The sequence below is a fragment of the Macaca mulatta genome, chromosome 9 (genome assembly GCF_049350105.2).
Source record: "Macaca mulatta isolate MMU2019108-1 chromosome 9, T2T-MMU8v2.0, whole genome shotgun sequence".
Lineage (NCBI taxonomy): Eukaryota > Metazoa > Chordata > Mammalia > Primates > Cercopithecidae > Macaca > Macaca mulatta.
In genome coordinates this window covers 144,272,765-144,295,672 of record NC_133414.1, presented here as the reverse complement: position 1 = coordinate 144,295,672, position 22,908 = coordinate 144,272,765, and the positions used below count along the sequence as shown (strand labels likewise).

Here is a 22,908-nt window from a genome sequence, read left to right as displayed (position 1 = left end):
CCGTGCATGCTGCCCAGCCTTCTGGGGCAGCTCGGGCTGTCCAGTGAGAATGTGTGGGGGGTCCCCTCTGCCCTGCCCTGGCTGTCGGCTGCCCTGCCGGTCCTCTTCCCTCTGAGAGGTTGAGCTCCTCCCTGCCATTCAGGGGAGAAGAGCTGCGGCTGCAGGAGGAGTTGGACCAGCCCACAGCCAGCCGGGCCCCGCCTCTGCAGAAATGGCATGGGGGAGAGGCGATGGGGCCTTCCACGCACAGGCGGCTTCAAACCCAGACGTCTTTAATGGGCCCGATTCACATCAGAGGAGGGTGACTGCCTGTCCAGGCGGTGGGTGGCATGCACAGGTTCCTGGGTACAGTGTCCTCAGTGTACAAAGCTGCTACTAAGAAGCCTACGGAAATACACAATCTGTAACAAGAGCAGTGTCTTCCTAAAGGATTGCAGAACTTCCCCGGACGAGGGCTACTACGAAAGCTTAGGTGTGGGCCTCGGGGTGTGTAAAAGGAACCCTCCACGGGCAGGGCTGCGTGGCACCAGGTTCTGATGGGTCTCTGAAGTCTCAGCAGCTGTGCCAGGCAGGAGGGCTCTGCTCCCACTCTCCTCCCTGGCCCGCGACGGGCACAGGCCTCCAAGGAGCGGCTGCAGGCGTGCGGGGCTCTGTGAGGCAGTGACTGGTGGTGGGGAGGTGGCAAACGCCCACCAGGCAGGACTCAGCCCCTTGCTGGTTCGCCAAGAAGCCCAGTGTCCAGCTGCTCCCGTACTCTGTGAGCCCGGCAGGTTCCCTGTCCCCATGCCAGGCCCAGTGGGCACTGGGGTGCCTGGGCTCAGGCTGCCGGCACCATCCCTGCCATGTGGTACCACCTCACCCTGGCAGTGACATCTCCCCAGGTTCAGCCCTTCTCTCGAGGGGCTCTTGGCAGCAGGACCTGGGACCCCACAAGGAGAGCCTGTGGGGAGGGGGAAGGCAAGACCGCCAAGCACCTTTGAGAAACTTCTACCAAAGAAAACGCTAAAGGGGGGGTGAGTGCCCTGGGGCCCCCGCGGCCTCGGGTGGGGCCAGCACGGTTCACAGGGCCAGTCCTGGGCGTCTAGGAGAGAGAGGTGATGTTGGAGCGGCCACCGGGCGGTGCCATGATCTTCTGCGCTGTGCGTCGGGCGATGTGGTCATCAGCCTGAGACCCTGAAGAAAGGGCACAGGTGGGCAGGGAGAATGGGGCAGGGGCAGGGTCCCTTCTATTCAAGGCGAGAGGCAGAGTCAGTGGCTGTGTCAGTGGGGCCAGGACCGTGGAGCCCCTGCACGCCTGCCACCACCAGAAGGCCAAGTGGATGAGGTGCCCGGCAGGTCTCCCATCCCTGAGGCCCAGGGTGCAGGTGAGGCTGCTTGGGAGATCCTAAGAGCCACGGGGACTGCAGGCTCCAGCTGACCCTGCAGGAAGCCCTTCCTGTCCCGAGAGGAGCCCAGGCCAGTCCTGCCTCGTCCCTGCTGTGGGCCCCGGGTGATGAAAGGCTGCCCCTGGCCTCTCAGTGCTGGGTTCTCAGGGACCTGCCCCCAGGCCTGAGTCCCCAGGAGGTGAGCAGGGCTTTGCTGTCACCGCCCCGGGCTGGGAGAATGCACCAGAAGCACCGCTAGGAGCCCAGAGGCCGAACCCTGGCAGCCTGAGCCCTCCCAAGCATTCTCGCATGTCCCTCCGGGGCCCCAGGACACAGCTCAGATCCCTCCCTTGTGCCTCAAGCTTGGTTCTGGGGCCAGCTAGGTGGGGACCTGGATTCCACATGATCCTGAAGTCCTCGTCAAGGCCCCTCACCTCCCCTGAGGCTGGAACCACACTCACTCCTGGGCCCCGTGTGACAGCCCCACCCCAGTGCCACTCTCTTCAAGGTGGGGGTTCATCACAGCTGCCCTGGGCAGACAGTGGGCAGGAGTGGCCTCCCCACACCCCCAGCAGCATCTCCTGCCCCAGCCCCCAGCTGGCTGACTTCTGTGTGCAGCCCCTCTGGGTACGGGCTGTTACCTGGTACCTGAGGCCCCAGGGCCCCTCAGGATGCTCCAGCAGAGCCCCTCACCCCACCTGGTGCCCCAGGCCCAACTCACCAGATAGGCTGAACCCCGACTGGTGTAGGTTGCGCACAGGAGGGACTGAGATCTTGCCTGGGCAGGACGCGCGGGCCTGAGCACCACTCCCTGGCTTGGCAGGCACCATCACCTCATGGACGGGCCCGTCATACAGCCCACGGGGCACACCATGGATCTCTGCCAGCTGCGGGGGTGTGGGGCCAGAGATGGGGCATGAGGGGCCGAGCATGGGCAGCTGGAGGGCTGGGCCTGCTCTGTGCCTCTCCAGTGCCAGCTTCAGGAATTTGGGGCTGCCCTGGGGGGGTGTTCACCCCACATTCACACATGCCTCCCTCCTTGCAGTCCTCCCCACGCATGTATAATGCCTTCCTGCGACCCCACCTACACGTGTGTGCACACGTCTCCCCCCTCAGGCTTACCAACACAGGTGCACACATGCTCATCCTCCCTCCGAGGTCCCACGTGCACTTGTGTGTGCACAGACACCACTGCGAGTGTCCCTGTGCGTGTGAAGCACCTGGTGGTCCGGGCAGACCACACCGGCTGCACTGTCGGACACGGATGATCTCGGGCAAACGTGGTGTCACCACAGTAAGAGACCGGAAGGCCAGGGGAGGGGCTCCCATGGCTGAGCTCCTGAGAGCCCGTGTGGAGAGGAGCACACACCCCAGGCCACATTTGTCCAAGGGGAATCCCAGAAGGACCCACGCTAAGGCCCAACTGGCAGCTCCCAGGGGAGGTCGATGTCTGCTCACTTTACGTCTGTATTTTATCTGACAACCACGGATGACTCGGGTGCGACTCAGCTGCCCTTCACAGGCGCTTGCAGAGCTGATCCAGGGCCTGAAGCTCCCAGCACCACGGGGGCCTCCCCTGCCATATTTTGGGAGCAGGCTCTGCTCCACGTAGACCCACCAGGGCCCTGGGCAAGCAGCGGCCCCGCTCCATCTTCCTGACCCCTCCGGGGGCCAGGCCAGGCTGACCAGGGGTGCGTTCTGGGCCCAGAACTCGGCGCCCACCCGCCTGCCTGCACAACACCCTCGCGGGTGCCGCCCTACCCTGTTGCGAGCTTTGATCCTCTTGTAAACGAAGTCCGGGAATGTCTTCCGAGGGATGAAGCGGCCCGCCCCCGGGGTGACAAACATCTTCCCGTCCTCCAGCACCACTCGGCCCTGACTTATGACCACGGCGGGCGCTCCCCGGCACTCCACTCCCTCGAAAATGTTATACTCCACGTTCTGGGGAGAGAGGCCCGAGGGTCCAGTGCCTCCACGCTGGCGCCCAACAGTCCCATCCCCACGGAGCCGCTGGAGCACTGCGGCCGCCCAGTGTGCCTGCACTGAGCCCCTAGCGAGATGCTGGGACTTAGGGGTTGGAACTATGTTCCCCTCAGCCTACAGACCTCGTTTCTGAGTCCCATGTTTCTCTCGAGGACAACGGGGACAGGCGTGGGCAGGCAGGGAGGGTCACTTCCCCCTTGGCTTGGCAGGTGCACACGGCACCGCTCTGCCCTGGCCTCCTCCATGGCACAAGGGGACCACAGATGCAGCTGTCACGCAGCGAAGTGACGTGGACAGGGCCCAATTCAGTGCCTGGCCTGGGACACGCTGTGTGGACGGCCCTGGGATGGCTAAGTCCACTGCTGCTGCCACATGGGCCTCTGTCCTGCGCCTCTCCTGGGAAGGCTGCCTCGGGGCCAGCTCCACAAAGGCCAGCCCTGACTTACAGCCGCCTTCTCTTACCAGATTGTGGCTCTTAGCAGAGATGATCCTGGTGGCCTTGGGGTTCCATATGACCAGGTCAGCGTCAGAGCCCACAGCCACTCGTCCCTTCCTTGGGTAAAAATTGAAGATTTTGGCAGCATTTGTACTGGTCACCGCGACAAACTCATTCTCGTCCATCTTCCCAGAGGCCTGAGGAACAAGAAGCCTGAGCTGAGGGTGACGGGTGGGGCTGGGGTGGGGTTCAACGAGGACAGACGCTGGGCCACCAGGACCCCGCAAGGATGGATGCCAGGCCACCAGGCCCCTGTGAGGACAGACGCTGGGCCACCGGGTCCCCACAAGGAGAGACGCTGGGCCACTGGGCCCCCCACAAGGATGGATACCAGGACACCAGGACCCTGCAAGGATGGATGCCAGGCCCCCGGGCCCCTGTGAGGACAGACGCTGGGCCACCGGGTCCCCCACAAGGTTGGACAGCAGGACACGGGGCCTCTGGAAGGTTGGATGCTGGGCTGCTGGGGCCCCACAAAGATGGATACCAAGCCCCCACGAAGACGGGCACTAGAGTGCCACGCAGGCAGCCAAGATCAGGACAGGGCTCCAGCCACGGCCCTCGCCATGGCAACACTCGGGGGGTAAGAACCCCTGCCAGGCTGCACTGGGGAATTAGTGAGCCCATCTCAGTGACGCCCGCTGGTCTGCCCCTTCCTGCACGAAGCTTTTCTGCGTTCACTTTGTGGGTAAAGCTTCAATGTCGATACCCGTGTGCCCTGAAGGACTTGACAGTCTCCCTGGGGAGCCCTGGAGGCTGGGGAGGCAGGAGCAGCTGAGGGAAAGAGCTCAGTTGCTGGGTGAGGTGGGGCTGAGGATGTGGGAGGGCCCAGGATGGGGAGGGGACCAAGGGGTGGGGCTGAGGATGCGGGAGGGCCCAGGATGGGGAGGTGGGGCTAAGGATGCGGGAGGGCCCAGGATGGGGAGGGGACCAAGGGGTGGGGCTGAGGATGTGGGAGGGCCCAGGATGGGGAGGTGGGGCTGACGATGCGGGAGGGCCCAGGATGGGGAGGGGACCAAGGGGTGGGGCTGAGGATGTGGGAGGGCCCAGGATGGGGAGGTGGGGCTGAGGATGTGGGAGGGCCCAGGATGGGGAGGTGGGGCTGAGGATGTGGGAGGGCCCAGGATGGGGAGGGGACCAAGGGGTGGGGCTGAGGATGTGGGAGGGCCCAGGATGGGGAGGTGGGGCTGAGGATGTGGGAGGGCCCAGGATGGGGAGGGGACCAAGGGGTGGGGCTGAGGATGTGGGAGGGCCCAGGATGGCGAGGTGGGGCTGAGGATGTGGGAGGGCCCAGGATGGGGAGGGGACCAAGGGGTGGGGCTGAGGATGTGGGAGGGCCCAGGATGGGGAGGTGGGGCTGAGGATGTGGGAGGGCCCAGGATGGGGAGGGGACCAAGGGGTGGGGCTGAGGATGTGGGAGGGCCCAGGATGGGGAGGTGGGGCTGAGGATGTGGGAGGGCCCAGGATGGGGAGGGGACCAAGGGGTGGGGCTGAGGATGTGGGAGGGCCCAGGATGGCGAGGTGGGGCTGAGGATGTGGGAGGGCCCAGGATGGGGAGGGGACCAAGGGGTGGGGCTGAGGATGTGGGAGGGCCCAGGATGGGGAGGTGGGGCTGAGGATGTGGGAGGGCCCAGGATGGGGAGGGGACCAAGGGGTGGGGCTGAGGATGTGGGAGGGCCCAGGATGGGGAGGTGGGGCTGAGGATGTGGGAGGGCCCAGGATGGGGAGGTGGGGCTGAGGATGTGGGAGAGCCCAGGATGGGGAGGTGGGGCTGACGATGCGGGAGGGCCCAGGATGGGGAGGGGACCAAGGGGTGGGGCTGAGGATGTGGGAGGGCCCAGGATGGGGAGGTGGGGCTGAGGATGTGGGAGGGCCCAGGATGGGGAGGTGGGGCTGAGGATGTGGGAGGGCCCAGGATGGGGAGGGGACCAAGGGGTGGGGCTGAGGATGTGGGAGGGCCCAGGATGGGGAGGTGGGGCTGAGGATGTGGGAGGGCCCAGGATGGGGAGGGGACCAAGGGGTGGGGCTGAGGATGCGGGAGGGCCCAGGATGGCGAGGTGGGGCTGACGATGCGGGAGGGCCCAGGATGGGGAGGTGGGGCTGAGGATGTGGGAGGGCCCAGGATGGGGAGGTGGGGCTGAGGATGTGGGAGGGCCCAGGATGGGGAGGTGGGGCTGAGGATGTGGGAGGGCCCAGGATGGGGAGGTGGGGCTGAGGATGTGGGAGGGCCCAGGATGGGGAGGTGGGGCTGAGGATGTGGGAGGGCCCAGGATGGGGAGGTGGGGCTGAGGATGTGGGAGGGCCCAGGATGGGGAGGGGACCAAGGGGTGGGGCTGAGGATGTGGGAGGGCCCAGGATGGCGAGGTGGGGCTGACGATGCAGGAGGGCCCAGGATGGGGAGGGGACCAAGGGGTGGGGCTGAGGATGTGGGAGGGCCCAGGATGGGGAGGTGGGGCTGAGGATGTGGGAGGGCCCAGGATGGGGAGGGGACCAAGGGGTGGGGCTGAGGATGTGGGAGGGCCCAGGATGGGGAGGTGGGGCTGAGGATGTGGGAGGGCCCAGGATGGGGAGGTGGGGCTGAGGATGTGGGAGGGCCCAGGATGGGGAGGGGACCAAGCGGTGGGGCTGAGGATGTGGGAGGGCCCAGGATGGGGAGGGGACCAAGGGGTGGGGCTGAGGATGTGGGAGGGCCCAGGATGGGGAGGTGGGGCTGAGGATGTGGGAGGGCCCAGGATGGGGCGATAGGTCCTGAGGGCATTGCAGGCGGAGCACTAACGTCACAGCGTGGAACCCCCATGCTGACCCCTGGGCAAACCCAGTGTCCAGGCAACACTAGAGTCAGCTGGGAGTGGGGGGGCTACCAGCTGCCCCTGTTGCTGTTGGAGTCTCATCTGGAGGGGCCAGAACCACGTGTCTGAGGCGCCCTGGGTGGAGGATCTGCCACCCCGGAGCCGTGTGCTCTGATCTGTTTCACGAGGTGTGCACTGGTTAGGTGGGTTCCCTTCTGACCAGCCGTCAGAATCCCGCCCACAGCCGCTCCCCAGACAGCATGCCCTGACCAGGTCTGTGCTCACCACACATTTCTCCCAGACCACCGACATGCGCTCCTCAATGCCGTTGGTGCCCTCGGGGATCAGCGTGAAGTTGTCCTTGCCCACGGCCTTCTGGGCAGTGGTGAAGGTGCAGTGGGCACTGCCTGTCACCTGGAGGTCCCCACTGGAAACAAGCCAGGGTCAGAGGGGCCCAGGGGTCCTGGCCTTCCTGAGCCGGCAGAAGCCAGGTCAGCTCCAGCCCCCTTGGCCAGCACAACCGCAGGGGCTAGAGGTCATCTGAGTGGCTCTTGCTGGGCAAAGCTGGTGCCTCTCTGCAGGGGAGCAGGGACTGGTTCCTGCCAGGGGAGCCCCAGCTGGGACCAAAGGGCTCAGACTTCCCCCACCCGCCACTGTCTGGGCTGCCCCACGAGAGCCGTGGGAGAGGCCTGGGGTGTCAGGGCCACCAGTGGGCCACGGCCTTGGCAGGGTGTGCAGCGCGCAGCCAATCTGGGGCCACCTGGAGCGGCTGCTTACCTGGACAGCAGGCAGGTGAGGTGGTCTGCCGTGGTGGGGTCTGGGTTGACGGGGGGTGACGTGACGAAGGCTGCGGCCTTGGCCCAGTTCTTGCTCCAGTAGTGAGAACCGTCGGTGCCCAGGCTGGCAGTGATGGGCTCCCCAAACACGACCACCCCTGGAGCATGAGGCCCATGAGAGGTGCTCCGCTGACCACCTGCACCCCATGGAGCCCCGAGCACTGCTGCTGCTGACACCCCCAACTGCCCCTCACTTTCTTGGCCTCAGACAGCTTGTCCCCTGTCTAGAGTCCCTGGCCATGGGCAGGAGGGCAGAGGCCTGGGTCCTGGACAGACGTGGTTGGCCCTGGGGGTCCTTTCTCTGCCCACATCCCACCCCAGGACCCCAGGCACTCCAGCGGGGCCAGGGCGTGCCTGTGGGCCTCAGTGAGGCACAGTGAGCTGCATGGAGGCTGACTGGCCTGGGGTGCCCTGGTAATGGCCTCACCAGGGTTCCAGCTCACAGCTGAGGCAGCTCCCACCAGTTGGTGGGTGAGAAATGCTCCCAGGTGGGGTGGGGCACCCCCCGAGAAGGGCCTGGCCTGCTGCCCCAAGGCTGCTTGGTGTCCTGAGTGAGGCCCAGGCCTTGCCCCTGCAGACCCCCGTTCACCTGCGCACCTCAGAGTCCTTTTCCCAGTTAACTGAGCGGATTTCAGTTTCAACCCTCGATGCAGGAAACACAAAGAAGGGCACCGCCCCCCCCTTCCCTGCGCCAGGGACCTGCACAGCCCCAGGCAGGCCCAGAAAACAAGGTTTCAGGACTCAGTGGGGACAGCAAGAGGAGGGGAAACCAGACCAGACCCAGAGGCCTTCTTGGGGACGCCCCCTCATTTACCTGGGTTCTGCACCTGGATCCTTGGCCATCTCCAGCCCCAGTGATTGCTGGACCTCCCGGGACCCTCTGAGCCCAGTAGCCTCTGGGGGACCCCACAGTCAAGCCCCTGCCAATCACAGCTCTGTGTGCCCCCCCACCCACCCTGCATCCCCGGGTCTAAGGCTCTGCAGTGCCAGGCTCCAAATGGCTGGCAATCTGTGGGCAGGTAGCTCCCCGGCTCTGAACACAGCAAATACTAATATGGGGGGCCCTCCTTGGTGGAACTGGATTTCTCAGACACTCCTCATCTCCTCATCATTCCATCCCCGCCACAGCCCCACTGGAAACAGGGTAAGCAGCTCCAAGTTTGGCCTCAGGGCCCTGGTGAGCAGCTGCCGCTCCAACGAGGCTGGAAACTCAGCCCCACCCCGACGCAGGGACTCAGGTCCAGCCCCCCGCCCCGGTCCAATGCAGGGACTCAGGGCCCTGGTGAGCAGCTGCCGCTCCAACGAGGCTGGAAACTCAGCCCCACCCCGACGCAGGGACTCAGGTCCAGCCCCCCCCGGTCCAATGCAGGGACTCAGGGCCCTGGTGAGCAGCTGCCGCTCCAACGAGGCTGGAAACTCAGCCCCACCCCGATGCAGGGACTCAGGGCACCTGCATCTCCCCAGGGCTGCACCCAGGAGGCCGAGACCATGGCCCCCCGGCATCAGAGGCGGGACTGGGTGCTCACCTCTGCGCTTGGCCTGGGCGATGGCGTCGGCCGCCCCCTTGCTCATCACCTTGGTGATGTACAGTGGGCAGTTGGCCTGCTTGGCGATGGTGACAGCTCGGTACACCGCCTCAGCCTCCACCTGGGGATGAGGTGGGAAGCATCAGGCCACACGAGGGCTCTAGACCAGTGTGGGCAATGGGGATGCCCAGGGGTCACCCATGGGATCCCAGGCTCAGGGCAGCCTAGTAGGAGCGCCCCAGCCTTGGGCTCAGTGCCTGGGTCTGCCCAAACCACGTTCTGGTCCTCAGGTACAGGCTGTAGGGTGGTGGAGCTCGGGTACAGGCTATAGGGTGGTGGAGGGGGGATTCATGCCTCCCAGATGAGGTCAGGGCGAGCACAGTGGCAGGGCCAGGAGCCCAGGGCCAGAGTCAGCACAGCCCCAGGCAGCAGCGGTCTGGGCAGAGTTCGCTCGGGTGTGCCGTGGTGCCCTGGGATCTTACCTCCTCGGGGTGGCTGAGCACGTGGCCCTCGGGGCCAGTGATGCCAAGCTCCAGCAACCGCTTCTGCTCCTAAAGAAACCAACAGGATGCCTTGCTCCAGCCCTGAAGGGAGCCTGGGCCTTGGATGCTAATCCCAAGGCTGGGAGGCCCCATTCCCCAAGTGGTCCTGGACCCTCAGGCCTCCCAGAATTTGCCAGCCAGAGAACTCAGAATAGAGGGTGGAGGGGCTTGGAGAGGCACGATTCCTGATCCCTGAGTTACCAAGGAGAGGACAGCTTGGATAGGGGAAGTGGCTTGCCCCAGGCTGCAGAGCTCCTTACTGATGGCGCCAAGACTCCACCCCGCCTCCACCGTGCCCATCATGCTGACTCCCCCGGTGGGGGCACGTGTGGGGGTGCACACAGGCGGGGAGGGCTCTGCAGGTCAGGAATGGGCAACCACTCCTTCCTCCAGCACTGCCCTTCCGTGGCGATGTGCACTACAGCGCCTGCTCGTGTCGGGCAAGACATGGTCCTGGCCAGGAGACGCAGCCCCAGTACCGAGGCTCCCTCCCGCTGTATGTGGAGCATCTGCTGAACCCAGGACGACCTCCTGACGGTGCAGCCGGGGCCTGGCCTTGGGCCACAGAAGTGTCTGTGATGCCCCGATGCCCTCGCAGCTGGACGGGTGGATGAGGACACTGGGGACCCCCCACGTGCCCCTGCCCGAGTGCCACCACCTTCCTGTAGCGCTCAGGAGGTGGGCAGAGCCCGTCCCATCCCAGGAAGTCTCACTGTGGGTTTGCAGTGTCAGGGAGGTGTGTCCTGTGTGGTGACCCCCCACTGAGGTCCCACAGGGATGGGGTGGCCCACTCTCTGAACTCCATCTGTACCCGTGGGTGCCTGAGCTGTAGGGGAAACAAGGTGCGGGGCCCAGGGGCCTGGGGGATCGGCGGCACCGCACGTGGGCTCCGGCCCTCCCCAGCCCAATGGGATGTGTCTGAAGGATGTGGCCCTGTCAACATGGGTGCCCTTGGCTGGAAGGAAGGTGGCAACCCAAACCCCAGAGGGGACACCACTCCACAGGGGGGGCCTGGATCCATGGGGCTGACACTTTGGTTTTGAGGTATTTGGATAAGAAGTGTGGATCGAGGAGAAGCTGTTTTAAGGCCTCAAAGCTCCCCACCCCAGCCCAGTCTAACTCACTGGTTGACCTTTGACTCAGGGTAAGCTGTGACCCTCCCTCAAGGTTGTGTGGGATTCTGTGATGATGTCTGCGTAACATGAAGGTCACCCTCAGACCCCCGCCCCGCCCCATGGCAGCCCCTGCCACACCAGCAGCCCTGCCCCACAGCACCTCCTCCACGATGTCCCCGTTCTCAGCGTGCACCTGGGCCAAGGCCCCCAGGTCCCGGATGATGCTGAAGATCTCGTACATCTGGGAAGAGAAGTGGTGGGTCCTGGGCAGGACTGCGCCTGTGCCAGCAGCGGCCTGGGACACACCTGCCCACTCCCTTCTCCATGCCTGCCCTTACCTGGCTGTCGCTGCACTGGCACCGGTCCTTGTATGCCATGAACACCAGGAAGGAGTTCACACCTGGAGAAGAGGTGGGGATCAGAGGCTCAGCTATCACCAATCGGACAACCCGAGGAGGCTCTGCTGCTCCCTGCCCACTGGAGGGTCTTGGGCCCCTCTCCCGCAGTGCTTCCATGGATAGCTTGCCAGCCATGCGAGCAGACCTCTGCTTCCACGCACATACCAGCCAGCTGGGAAGTGAGGCGAGGCAGCCCTCACTTGCCTGCTCCTGTGCTCCGGGTTAAAAACTGATTGTCCACCCAGTGGCAAATGCAGGTGAGAACCCCTCACACCCGTCCAGCAGACCCCCCGTTACTGGAAGAGCCACTGTGCCTGGGCTCTCGGACTGAGTTCCACTGGCCCCCCACTGGAAGTGCGGCCCGGGCTGCGCTGCCCTGGTGACCTCCATTCTAGCCGACCAGCACATCCAGCACCTGCCTGTGGGGCCTTGGAGCCCCGCTTGCCATGCCTGGCTCATGGTGCAGGCTTGTGGGACCGCCCAGATCTCAGGGCTGGGCCCTTAGGACGAGCAGAAGGACCAGGGGCTGCCTCTGACGTTGGGGCCCAAACAGGAAGAGGGCTGAGCTCTCCTGTTTCCTGGACAGCCAGAGCCCATTCACCTCCCCTGGGACTTGGGACCTGTGTGGGGACCCGCCTGGGCCTGGAGGCAGGATCCCAACCTCCCATCACGCAAGCCCACCCAGCCCATGGCACCCCCCTCCTGGCTAGGTGGAAAGTGCTAGTGTGACCCGCTAAGGCACGCTGGGGAAACCGAGTCAGCCTGTGTCCCACAAGCCATCCCTCTAGGTAGCAACCTGCATGTGACCTGGCATCTGGGGCCTGCCCCCAAGTGTCTGATGAAGGTGATGGGATGTGGGGCTGTCCCCGCAACACCACCCCGTGGGCACAGGACCTACAACTCCTGCGTGGCTCTCAGGCAGCAGAGGCCCCAGCAGTGCCCCCACAGGGTGAGGGGAGGTGCAGGCCCTGCTTCCACCTCCGCTCTGAGACACGAGGCCACAGGCCTCCCAGGTCCACTCACAGAAAAGCATGGGTGGCAGAGCAGCTGCTTGGAGTGAGGCCCAGGGACCGAGGACTGACGGGCTCCACCAGCCCCTGGGCAGGGAGGTGAGGGATCCTGACACCAAGGGGTACCTGTGTGATGACCATCACCTTCTGGGGAATGGGAACCCAGAGGAATGGCCTTGAAGAAATGCCCCTGCCTCCTTCAGGTCCATAGGGCCTGACAGCCTCCTGGGCTTGCTCGGACCCCATCCCGCCCCCACCTCCAGGCCGGAAGCTGTGGGCTGGACTCAGATTAGGAGAGATCAGTTATAATCAGATATGACACTTGTCAAACCCACTATGAAACTCTGATGTGGTTTTCGCTTCAGGGTTTTCTTGTGGGGAAAATGTTAAACTTGTTTATAGACTGATCTGTTTTAGCATAGATGACAACAAAAAGATACGGATTTAAAGGGTCTCCCTCTGAAAGGATCCCCAAATGCTAGGAGATGGGGAACTGCTGCTCTTCCACCCTGGGCAGCCTCTTTTCTAAGAAACCAGGGACCTGCTGTATCTTGTCATCGGGAGGATAATTCCAGGGTGGGTCCCTTGGATTGGGAAAGAGAAGGCCTCTTGGTCTAGAGCCTCTGAAGGTGGGATGGGCCTTCAAATGGCTTTTCTCCAACTTCGACTCAAACCTGGACACCGGCCCCTGGGGGAGATCAGCACCACCAGCAGGACACAGGGTCAGGGCAGAGGCCCCTCCGCCAGGCTCCATGCCCGCCCTCCAGCCCCTCCAGCCACCCTCACCCTTCTCCTTGACCAGGGCCTCCAGCTCCTCCTTGATGCTCTCGTGCCAGCGGGTGATGTCCACATGCAGGGAGTAGTCACAGCAGGCCGCGCTGTCCGCCCGCTCCCGCCACTGCTCGTAGGCTGACAGCAGGCTCACACCCGTGTCGGGGAAGACATGGTCCACTGTGAAGGCAGCATGGTCAGCAGCTTCCCCCACCGGTCCCCGGTTCCCACCTCTGCCTCCTCCATGGGAGATTGTTTCATGTTCCCAAGAGACCAGAGGACCATTTGAGGGAGACACAGCAGAGGCCACCGGCCTCTGAGAGAGGATGACGCTGTCACGAACCTGTTCTGTCGCTTTGTTCAAAGAGGAACCTTCTGACCCAAGTCCCCCAGCCACCCTCTGAACAGAGGTGAGAGGAGAGAGGAAGAGCCCCACCCCAAACCACCCCACCCCACTCCCACATCGCACCTGGAGGAGCGCCGGAGGTCAGGGCTTTGCCTGCCTCCAGCTCCTGTCTCAGCCTGGGTGAGGCACCCCCAGGGCCAGACAGGGCCAGTGTGCTGTCCAAGGTGCTGGGCCCCGTCTCTCAGAGCCTTCCTAGAACAGTGGGAGCTGGGCTGGTTTCCCGAGTGCCCCACTGGCTCCACAAGACTTGAATGGGGCCATCCTGCCCCCCGCACGTAGCCATCGTGCTGCTGCCCCACCAACCACACACCCAAGGCCCCAACACTGCTCACTGGCCTCTCCTGGTGCAGCCAGGAGAGAGCTCCAAGCCAGGTGGTCTGACAGGAAGGCACGCCCACCAGCGATGCCTTCCTCCAGCACAGCCCTCCCTCGGGCCCCTACGCAACCCAACAGGATGAAGTGGGCACCCACCCTCGCTGCAGCCACCCACAGTGCCACCCACAGTGCCACCCACAGTGCCACCCACAGTGCCAGCCACAGTGCCAGCCACAGTGCCACCCACAGTGCCAGCCACAGTGCCAGCCACAGTGCCACCCACAGTGCCAGCCACAGTGCCACCCACAGTGCCAGCCACAGTGCCAGCCACAGTGCCAGCCACAGTGCCACCCACAGTGCCAGCCACAGTGCCACCCACAGTGCCAGCCACAGTGCCAGCCACAGTGCCAGCCTGGGCCCGCAGGCAGAGGAAGACAGAGGCAGGACAGAGGCCAGCCTCGTGTCTGTGGCGTTTCTCTGTCTTCGTGGGGACCCACAGCTGGCCGGGTGCCTTGGCACTGGCACAAAGCAGGTGGTCTCGACTGTGCAGACGTCCTGACCGGCTTGGGCCGCCACCCGACGGGCGTGAGCAGTGGCCAGTCTCCTCGGACTGCAAGGTGGGCTGCTGGTTTTCCCTCCCTTTGTGGCTGAGTAAACCAAACCAAGCTGTGACCTGGCAATGGCTAAGTGTCCCTGTGAGGCGTCTCAGGGTCCTCAGAGCTGCCCTCCCTGGCACGCCAGGGACACAAAGCAACTTACGTGCATTAACTCACACATGACTCACAAGCCTGTGTGTTTTACAGGTCAACGAAGTGTGGCTTGTAAAAGCCAGCTGAGTTATCTGGAGTCACATCGCTAGAAAACTATAGAACCAGGTTCAGCTAGGCCCCTCAGACCCATTCTCAACCACAGCAGTGATGTCTGCACCAGACGGACGCAGCGGAGAGAATGGCACCCAAGGCCACGCAGTGTGGTCAGGGTCTAGGCTCTGGGGCCTCGTCCTGGCTCCTGAGCTCACCACGTGCTCATGGTGGGCAGGTGGACTCCCCCCACCCGCCTGTTAAACTGGGCTTAGCTGAGAGGGTTTTAGGAGGAGAGCATGTGAGCCGATGGGTGTCAGGATAGAGCCCATGCCGGGCACGCAGCCAGCACTACAGAAATAGCAACTCTGGTTATTTTTTGATGGGATAATAATGAGCATTGCTTTTATCTTTTTTCTAAAAATACAGCCTCCATCCTTTACTCTTCTTGACATGAGCAAGAACCTTCCACATATCAAGCTTCCGAGGCATGTGGCTCAAGGTCAAACATGTATCTGGCATTTCAGAAAGCACGACCCATCCCCTTGCCCAAGGCATTTGAGTTTTCCAAACCCCAGCTCTGGGCCAGCTACTAGTGCCCAGGAAAGAACGAGTGGACACACGTCAGTCCACTGATTTCCCGTCCTGGAAATCCCAGGAGCATTCCAGAGCTGGCCACGCAGAAACACCCAGGGCGAGACACAGGCATAAGAAAGGCACTCCAGGTTCTCAGACAGATGCAATAAAGGCACCTTTAGATGACACTCCTCCTCCCACACACGCCTGGCCAGAGGGAGGGCGGCACATGCTGGCTGCCCCCTGTAGAGGAGGAGACCCAGACACTCACAGATCATGGTGGTTCCTCCTGCTAGCGCTGCCTTGGTGCCCTGACAGAAGTCGTCAGCCGGGGTCATGCCCAGGACGGGCATCTGCAGCCTTGTGTGGACGTCAACGCCACCGGGAAGCACCATCAGGCCGTGGGCGTCAATGGTCTTGATGCCCCCAGGGACGATGAGGTTTTCTCCGATTTGTCTGAAAGCAGCAGAGATTTCACTGGTTACAGTGAGCCCAGGTCAGAGCCCAAACGGGCTTCCAGCAACGCCGCAGAGCTGAAGTGTTTGCGTGAGCTGCAGACCCCGGGGAAAAGGCCAGCACGGCCGGCCACTCACTGGACCAGCTCCTCGGGAGTGCCAGGGAGCAAAGCATCCCTCAGCACAGCTCAGGACAGTCACTGCGGGGTCCAGCCTCGCGCAGACACCACGCCCTGTGGTCTTCCACTCAGGTCCCTGGTTGCTACTTTTTTGACTACAGGAGGGAGCGGCTTGACAGACAGAAGCAGATGCGCTAACAGGTGTGGGCACCAGTATTTAGGAAGCACCTGCTGTGAGCCAGGCACAGTACTAAGTGCCATGATGAACAAAGAAACATGGAAGCTGGCGTCCTGCTTTTGCCCTACAGCCACCTGACATGCCTCTGCCCTCACCGAAGGCCGGGGCTCTGACAGTGGCCACCAGGTTACTGCTGCCAAGGATGGGTTTGGAAAAGAAGAAACCTCTCCCATGGATTTCACCCAGAAGTCGATGCCTGGATACCATGTGACCAGTGTGTACACACGAGCTGGGGATGTATTTTCAACTGCCTGGATACCATGTGACCAGTGTGTACACACGAGCTGGGGATGTATTTTCAACTGCCTGGATACCATGTGACCAGTGTGTACACATGAGCTGGGAACTTATTTTCAACTGCCTGGATACCATGTGACCAGTGTGTACACATGAGCTGGGAACTTATTTTCAACTGCCTGGATACCATGTGACCAGTGTGTACACATGAGCTGGGAACTTATTTTCAACTGCCTGGATACCATGTGACCAGTGTGTACACATGAGCTGGGAACTTATTTTCAACTGCCTGGATACCATGTGACCAGTGTGTACACATGAGCTGGGAACTTATTTTCAACTGCCTGGATACCATGTGACCAGTGTGTACACATGAGCTGGGAACTTATTTTCAACTGCCTGGATACCATGTGACCAGTGTGTACACATGAGCTGGGAACTTATTTTCAACTGCCTGGATACCATGTGACCAGTGTGTACACATGAGCTGGGAACTTATTTTCAACTGCCTGGATACCATGTGACCAGTACATACACACAAGAGCTGGGAATGTATTTTCGGCAGAAACTTACTTTATCAAGCCATCTTCCACGTGCACATCAGCGTAAAAGGACTGGTCATCATTCACGATCCTCCCACCTCTGATCAGAAGGCGGTCACTCTATTTGGAACAACAAACGGTAATTTTTCTCCAAACTGAGTTACTCAGCAACACCCTTCGTGCAACTCCTTTCTCTGGAATTATGATTGAAACATTCAGGCAAAATTTCTAGATGTAAAAACAAGCACGAAAGCCTGCAGTGGTTTACTATTCCCCAAAAAGTGGCACCAGGTACTCAAAACCAGTTGCCCCTGGAAGCGCCACGCACACCCCAGAGCTGCTGCCCAGGCCTCACTGAGGGCAAAGCCCGTGTTGGTGGAAGTGTGGCAGTGCCACAGGTCATATTTATATCTTCTAATTTACCATCGGATTAAGGAGCCCCAGCCTGAGGTAGGAGGTGAACGCTGTCTCATGGCCTCCTGTGCAGCCTCAGGGATCCTGCTCTCCTCCACCAGTCTTCCACCCACATGGGACCTGATAGAGCTGGGCTTTGGTTCCACCCAAACACTGCAGACCAGTGTTGGTGCCAGGAGGTGGAGGCAGAGCAGCGCCCCCACAGGCATGGTCCCCACCCCAGGAGGCTGCCTCCCACTGAGGGGAGACCACCGGCAGCAAAAACACACATGCACACAGACAGTGACGAATGCGCAGAGCACAGTGAGGGCGCCATGGCAGGGCCATGAGACAGGGGCTGGGAGAAGGACCTCTGGGGCGGGGGTGGCTGATACAGGGGCAAGGCGGATATGGTGAGCATTCCAGCCAGGAAGCAGCTTGGCCCTGGGGCAGGAAAGGGCTTGAGCTGCCATCAGCAGACCTGGGAGGAGGCCGAGGTGTGGAACCTTCTGGTGGGGTAGTGGTGCCAGAGGCAGGTTGGTGCCCAGAGCTTGGCAGGGGCAGGATGTGTAAGCCTGGGGACTCCATGGCTGCCCCTGACTGAGGCCCTTAAGCAAGTTTCAATCCTAGTTTGATTGATGTTTTAAAGAGATCACCTTAGCTGCTGTGTTAGAAAGTAGATTGTGATGTTTAACAATGGAAGCAGGATCATTGCTGGAGTGATGTCTGAGTGAGATGAGGGGCTCTGGGACAGGACTATGGGAAGGGATGGGAGGAGAGTGGATTCCAGAGAGGCTGGGAGTCAGGAGGGCAGGACCTGCTGATCAAGAGGCCATGGGGGTGATGGGGAAGAGATGGGGTGACCTCAGGTTCCAGTGCAGCTTGGACGCACTCCTAGTGGGGCACAGAGCGTCAGGCTGGTGAGGCCGGCTCTCAGTGGGTCAGCCCTGGCAGCACAGAGCTGTGGCATTAGGCAGGGATTGACTCCAGTGCTCGGCAGTCATAAATCCCCCTCTAAGAATCCTACCAGATGGCCGGGAAGCAGAAGATTAGGCAGAAAGTGGGGTGTCACTGATGGGACTCTGCATGACCGTCAGAGGTGAAGATCTGACCTCAGTGGAGAATGTGGGAGAGAAACACAAAAAAGGAGCAAAAGGAGGTGGAGGAGGACACACACACACGTGCTGGACTTGGCAGCGCTTTTCCCTCCACTGTCTCGCGTGTGCCTCAGCACGCCCGACAACTGACCACGCAGGACTGACCATCTGCATTTAACAGGGAGGTCCAGCTGTCTGCCCTGGGTTTCCAGGGCCCACCCATAGGTGGCCAGGGTCCTAGCCCGGGGCTGCAGCCTTCACACACCATCAGTCTGAAGCCAAGAGCATTAAACTGAAGCGCACAATTCGTAAAACTCTCGGAATGAGAAGGAGTTCATTATCTAGTAGCCCCATTACAGGATTCTGCTGACATCTAACTGTGAGGCTGTATTTTCAGGATCCCAGTGACTTGTAAACCACTACCCCGTAGTCTACAAACGGCTGGCAGACTATGCCACAGGCCAGACCTAATCCTCTACCTATCTTCATGCAGCCCTAGGCTAAGAATGGTTCTCGTATATTCACTGAAAACAATAAAAAGAGTATATCATGACTCATAAAAATTCTACGAAATTCACACTGCAGCATTCACAGATAAACTTTTGTTGGAAGACATTGGTGCCCACTGACTTCCTAAGTGTCCAGGACTGCTTTCCTGGCAGGGTCAAGCAGCCGCGACAGGAACAGTGTGGTCCACAAAGCTGACAACATTTATTCTCGGGCAGGTTGTGGAAGAAGTTTTAGACCCTTGGTCTACAGAGCTGTCCATTCCCAGCTGCTGCACCTCTCCTCCTCCTCCTGCCCAGTCCCGGCTGAGCGCCAGGCCCAGCCCTGACCCCGCACCACCATGCATTTGGAGCCTCTGTAGCCGAATCAGGCCCTGGCTGCCTTCCCGGAGCTGTCCCTCCTCTTCACTTTCCACCCCTCCCAGGGGACCCATGCATTTTCAAGGAAGCCCTAGAAAACGCAACCGGGCAGAGGGAGGCTTGAGGAGACGTGTGGTCTGGGCGCTCTGCTCACAGACACCCAAGTGTTCAGGCACCCACACTCAGGCTGGGTTTGGACCCCGGAAGAGACACAGCTGGGGGGTGGGGCCATGCTCTTCTAACTGCGCTCAACCAGATGAGGGTGAAAGTTCCCTGGAAGCAGCTGCCCCCCCGCACTGACATGGATGCCTGACCTGCCCTGGGAAGGGGTCCTCCTGCCACCCCCAAACTCGACCCCCACATGCCAGCTGGCTGGCAGGATCTCCTGCATCAAGACCAGACCCAGCCGGGCAGAACCCTCTGAAGGCAGCAGTCTGGAGAGGGGAGGGCTCCTTCCTCCCTCAGCGTCTCGGGGAGTGGAGCCCACAGCCCACGGCTTGAGCTAATGCCAGAGGTCAGACCCCACGGCCCTCCCGCCAAGGCCAAGTCCAGAGTCGGGTCTGGGACCCCATGGACTCCCCCGCCCAGGTGCTGCCGGGTCCCGAAGCCTCCCTTCCTCCCACCCCCATCTCCCGCCTCCCGAGTGGGGAGGCTTTGTTTCTGGCAGAGCGGGACCTCCCGCGCCGGTGCGTGTGGGTGTTGGGGAGGGGTCTCCGCTCTCGGAGGCTCGGGGGCTGCCGGGGCGCCCGGCCAGTGGCCCGTGACCGCTCGCTTTCCTTGGAGTCGCTGAACCCCGGTTAGTGGAGGGTTCGGGGCCACCAGGGACTCCGGCCAGAGCGGCTGGGGCTGAATCGCTTTGTCTCGGACAAAGGGCTCCCGACGCGGCGCCAGTGCGTCCAAGGGGCGGGCGGCCCACGGGCTGTGCCGGGAACGGCATCTCCCCGCGCCCCGGACCAGCCCGGGCCAACAAAGGACCGCGTCCGCCCGCCTCGCCGGCCCGGCCGCCGCGGGAGAAAGGAGCCTCCAGCGCTCCGAGGGACAGGCCGCCCGGCCCCGGGTTCTCCCCGGGCCCAGCCGAGGCTCCCGGAAGCCGGCAGGGCCGGGCCTGGGCGCCCCGCTCCGTAAGGGGTTCTGCGCGGCGCTCGCGGGGACTCTCGGACCCTGGAGCTTCGTGAAGAAGCCGGGCAGGGAAGGGCGGGCGCCGGGACGGGCCAGACGCGAAGGCAGAGCCCCCCCAACGCGCGAGGCCAGGAGGGTCCGCCCCGCGTTCAGGCCCCACTCCGGGCGGCGGGCAGGGGGCGGCGGGCAGGGGGCGCCGGGCGAAGCGGGGCCGGGCTCACCGTGATCCGGGGGATGCTTTTCTTGCCCTGGAAGGACATCCTGCTCCTGGGGGTCTCTGGCAGGGGCGGCACGAGCAGGGGCGGGCGGGGGACGCGTCAGCCGGGACGCGTGCGTGTGGGCGGCGGGAGGCAGACTGCGAGCGCGCGGGGCCGCAAGGCTCCGTTCCGGTCCCGCCCCCGCTGGGCCCCGCCCCCGCCCCGGCTCCGCCCCCGACAGGCCCCGCCCCCGGCAGGCCCCGCTCCGCCCATGAGCCCCGCCCCCGCCCTCAGCCCCTCCTTCGCTTTAAGCCCCGCCCCGGCCCCCCCAACTCCCCCAACTCACCACCCAGCGTAGCGGGGGCGGCCGCAGGGTCTGATCTCTGCATCCCGGGCCCCCGCACGGACCCGCGGACAAGGGCTGGGTGGGAATTTCAACCTGCTGCGGCTGTGTGCGGAGTTTACACCCCGGGGAGACGAGGGGGAGAGTCCGGACACGTCCTGCCAGGCCCCGCCCGCGCCCCCGCTGCCCTCCAGCGCGAAACCCAGCTCCCGGGAGACGCGAGGCGCCCAAGGCCCCGGGATTCCCAGCCAGTCAGCCCCGGGCGGCGGCGCTCTGGGAGCCGCACCGGTCCAGGAAGGCGCCTTGGCCAAAGCCGGCTCCTTCGCGGATGACCCGGGCCAGGGTCTGAGCGCCAGGGTGTGACCCCGCGAGGCTGTTCCACGCCGGCCGCGAGAGACGGAGGGCAGGAGTGGGGGGCGCGAGTCGGAGAGACACGGAGACAGCGAGACAGAAGGAGGCGCTCGCGCTCCCCAGGGACCGGGACCCGGTGGCGGGCGGGGCCTCAGGGGGGTCGCAGGACCCAGAAGGCTCAGGACCTTTGTGGAGAGGGAGGCCCCGCAGAGGGGAGCGGGTGAGCCCCAATCCCGGCGTCCTCCGGGTGCGAGGGTCTCGGGGAGTCCGGGCCCGGGCCCGCGGCCACTACCTGCTGGGGGTCACGGGCCTGGGTCACGCCGGGCTGCCCTCAGGGACGTGCTGCGGCCGTTGAGGGGTCTCCGCAGTGCTGGCCCGACCGCTCCGAGTCGTCGCGCGCCCCGCAGACCGGCTCCCCAACCCGAGGGCCCCGGCGGCCGCCGCCCAGCGCGTCCAGCGGCAGCGTCTTGCTCTCGAAGGCGTCCTCCACGCAGCGGAACACGCAGCCGAGCTTGGGCCGGTCCAGAAGCCTCGCGGGCTCCTGAGGCTGCCGCGCGGTCATGGCAGGAGCGGGCGACAGGATCCGGTCTCGGAGCCTCCTGCAGCGACGTCTGCGCTGCAGGTGCACTGGGCGGACCTGGCGGCCGCGCCCTCTCCCCGCCTCCTGCCGCCCGGCGCGGAGCTGGCGCTGTCCACGTAGCGGGTGCTGAACGCCCCATTCTGGCCCCTGGGCGCTCGCTTCGTCCCAGCTACGCGTGGCTGGTCGCCCTCCGAACATGGTGGGCGCTGGGAAGACCGGGCAGGGAGCGCACACTGGAGAAACCGCTACAGGAATCCCGACCACATTTTCAGACCCCTTGGGCCGTCCCACGACAGACAAGAAGGCCCCGACTCCGAAAGCCTGGGCGAGCGTGGAGGGCTGGATGGGGGGTACCTGCCCACGCAAACTGCTGCTGATCTCCCTTAAAGCCGAGTTAGAGGCTTGGGGTGAGACAGGGGTGAGGGGACTATGCTGTCACTCCATCTTTCACTCTACCCAGCCTGCAACGGCTGAATTTGAACCCAGAGACTTCGGGCCTTTGCGTTGTTAGCGCAGTCCGCACTTCAAAGCCAGAGTTCGGACACTGAGTCACCTCGAGTACTGGCGGGGCCTGAGCCAGCAGAGCTAGGTCGAGCAGCTTCCCACACCCTCGTCCTCCTCTGGCTCCCCCACCCCTCAATGATTAATATGTCTGTTACTCACCTGTGGGACCGTCCACGGCAAACATCACCAACTGTTCTCATGCATGTGGAGAAGTTCCGTCCCTTTCCTAATTGTTCGATCTCTTCGATGGTTCACATTTGACCAACAGCCACAGGAGAGAGTCTCCCAGGTGGTCGACCTGAGCCAGGTGCTGCCAGGCACCCCTGACTGCAGAGCTTGCCCTCCAGGTGATCTCGCAGGTGAGACCTGGGGCTTTCCTCCACAGTGGGCGGAAGGCGCAGACCCCGTTTTTGGTGTTCAGAGGCACTGTTCAGGGAATGAACTCAGAAGTGCAGAAATGGCTCATACGGCTTTCAGTTCAAACTTTAATACCTTTGAAGGGACTTTAATCGTCTAAGATTTAAAACATTTTTTATTAAAACTGTACAATAATTTACAAATGAGTAAAAATTCTCTGGTATATATCATAGGAATCACAATACAAAAATATGTGTAAAATCTCGTAGATCACCATACAAACCTACGTTAGGCCTGTGAATACGGATTAGCACTGAACAGAATGTCACGTGGTTAGAGGGTGACTATGAAGGGAGTGCCTGGGAGGACACACACACTGCTCGGCATGCTGCCATAAGAAAACGGGCCGGTTAGTTTTTGCATAAATTTACAATAAAGCTTTTTAAAAAATATACAGTAAACAAATATATGATTTGATACCTATATTCAGAATATGAGTTTCCTGAGCCTAAACTTAAATTCCACTCTGTGTTAAAACACATACTCCCTCTCAGGGTTTCAAGGATGGGATGACAGTGAGTGT

General features: G+C 62.5%; 1 protein-coding gene across 4 annotated transcripts; it reads right to left on the bottom strand.

Annotated features, from left to right (window-relative positions):
• Positions 1 to 255: 255 nt before the first annotated feature.
• DPYSL4 (dihydropyrimidinase like 4) lies at positions 256 to 21,526 on the bottom strand. Of its 4 annotated transcripts, none has more exons than XM_077947870.1 (14): positions 21,177 to 21,526; positions 16,550 to 16,638; positions 15,199 to 15,383; positions 12,846 to 13,010; positions 10,990 to 11,051; positions 10,812 to 10,892; positions 9,477 to 9,545; positions 8,995 to 9,115; positions 7,410 to 7,566; positions 6,918 to 7,059; positions 3,810 to 3,980; positions 2,487 to 3,305; positions 2,086 to 2,251; positions 256 to 1,173 (listed from the first exon to the last, which is right to left on the bottom strand). In XM_077947870.1, exons 3-14 carry the CDS (start codon positions 15,320 to 15,322, stop codon positions 1,082 to 1,084), a joined length of 2,169 nt encoding a protein of 722 aa, XP_077803996.1. In that variant the 5' UTR covers positions 15,323 to 15,383; positions 16,550 to 16,638; positions 21,177 to 21,526; the 3' UTR covers positions 256 to 1,081. The 4 variants fall into 4 exon arrangements, with proteins under 4 accessions (XP_077803996.1, XP_077803998.1, XP_077803995.1 ...); XM_077947872.1 differs by having other exon boundaries at positions 3,126 to 3,305; XM_077947869.1 differs by lacking the exon at positions 21,177 to 21,526 and adding an exon at positions 20,215 to 20,350.
• Between the last annotated feature and the right edge of the window lie 1,382 nt (positions 21,527 to 22,908).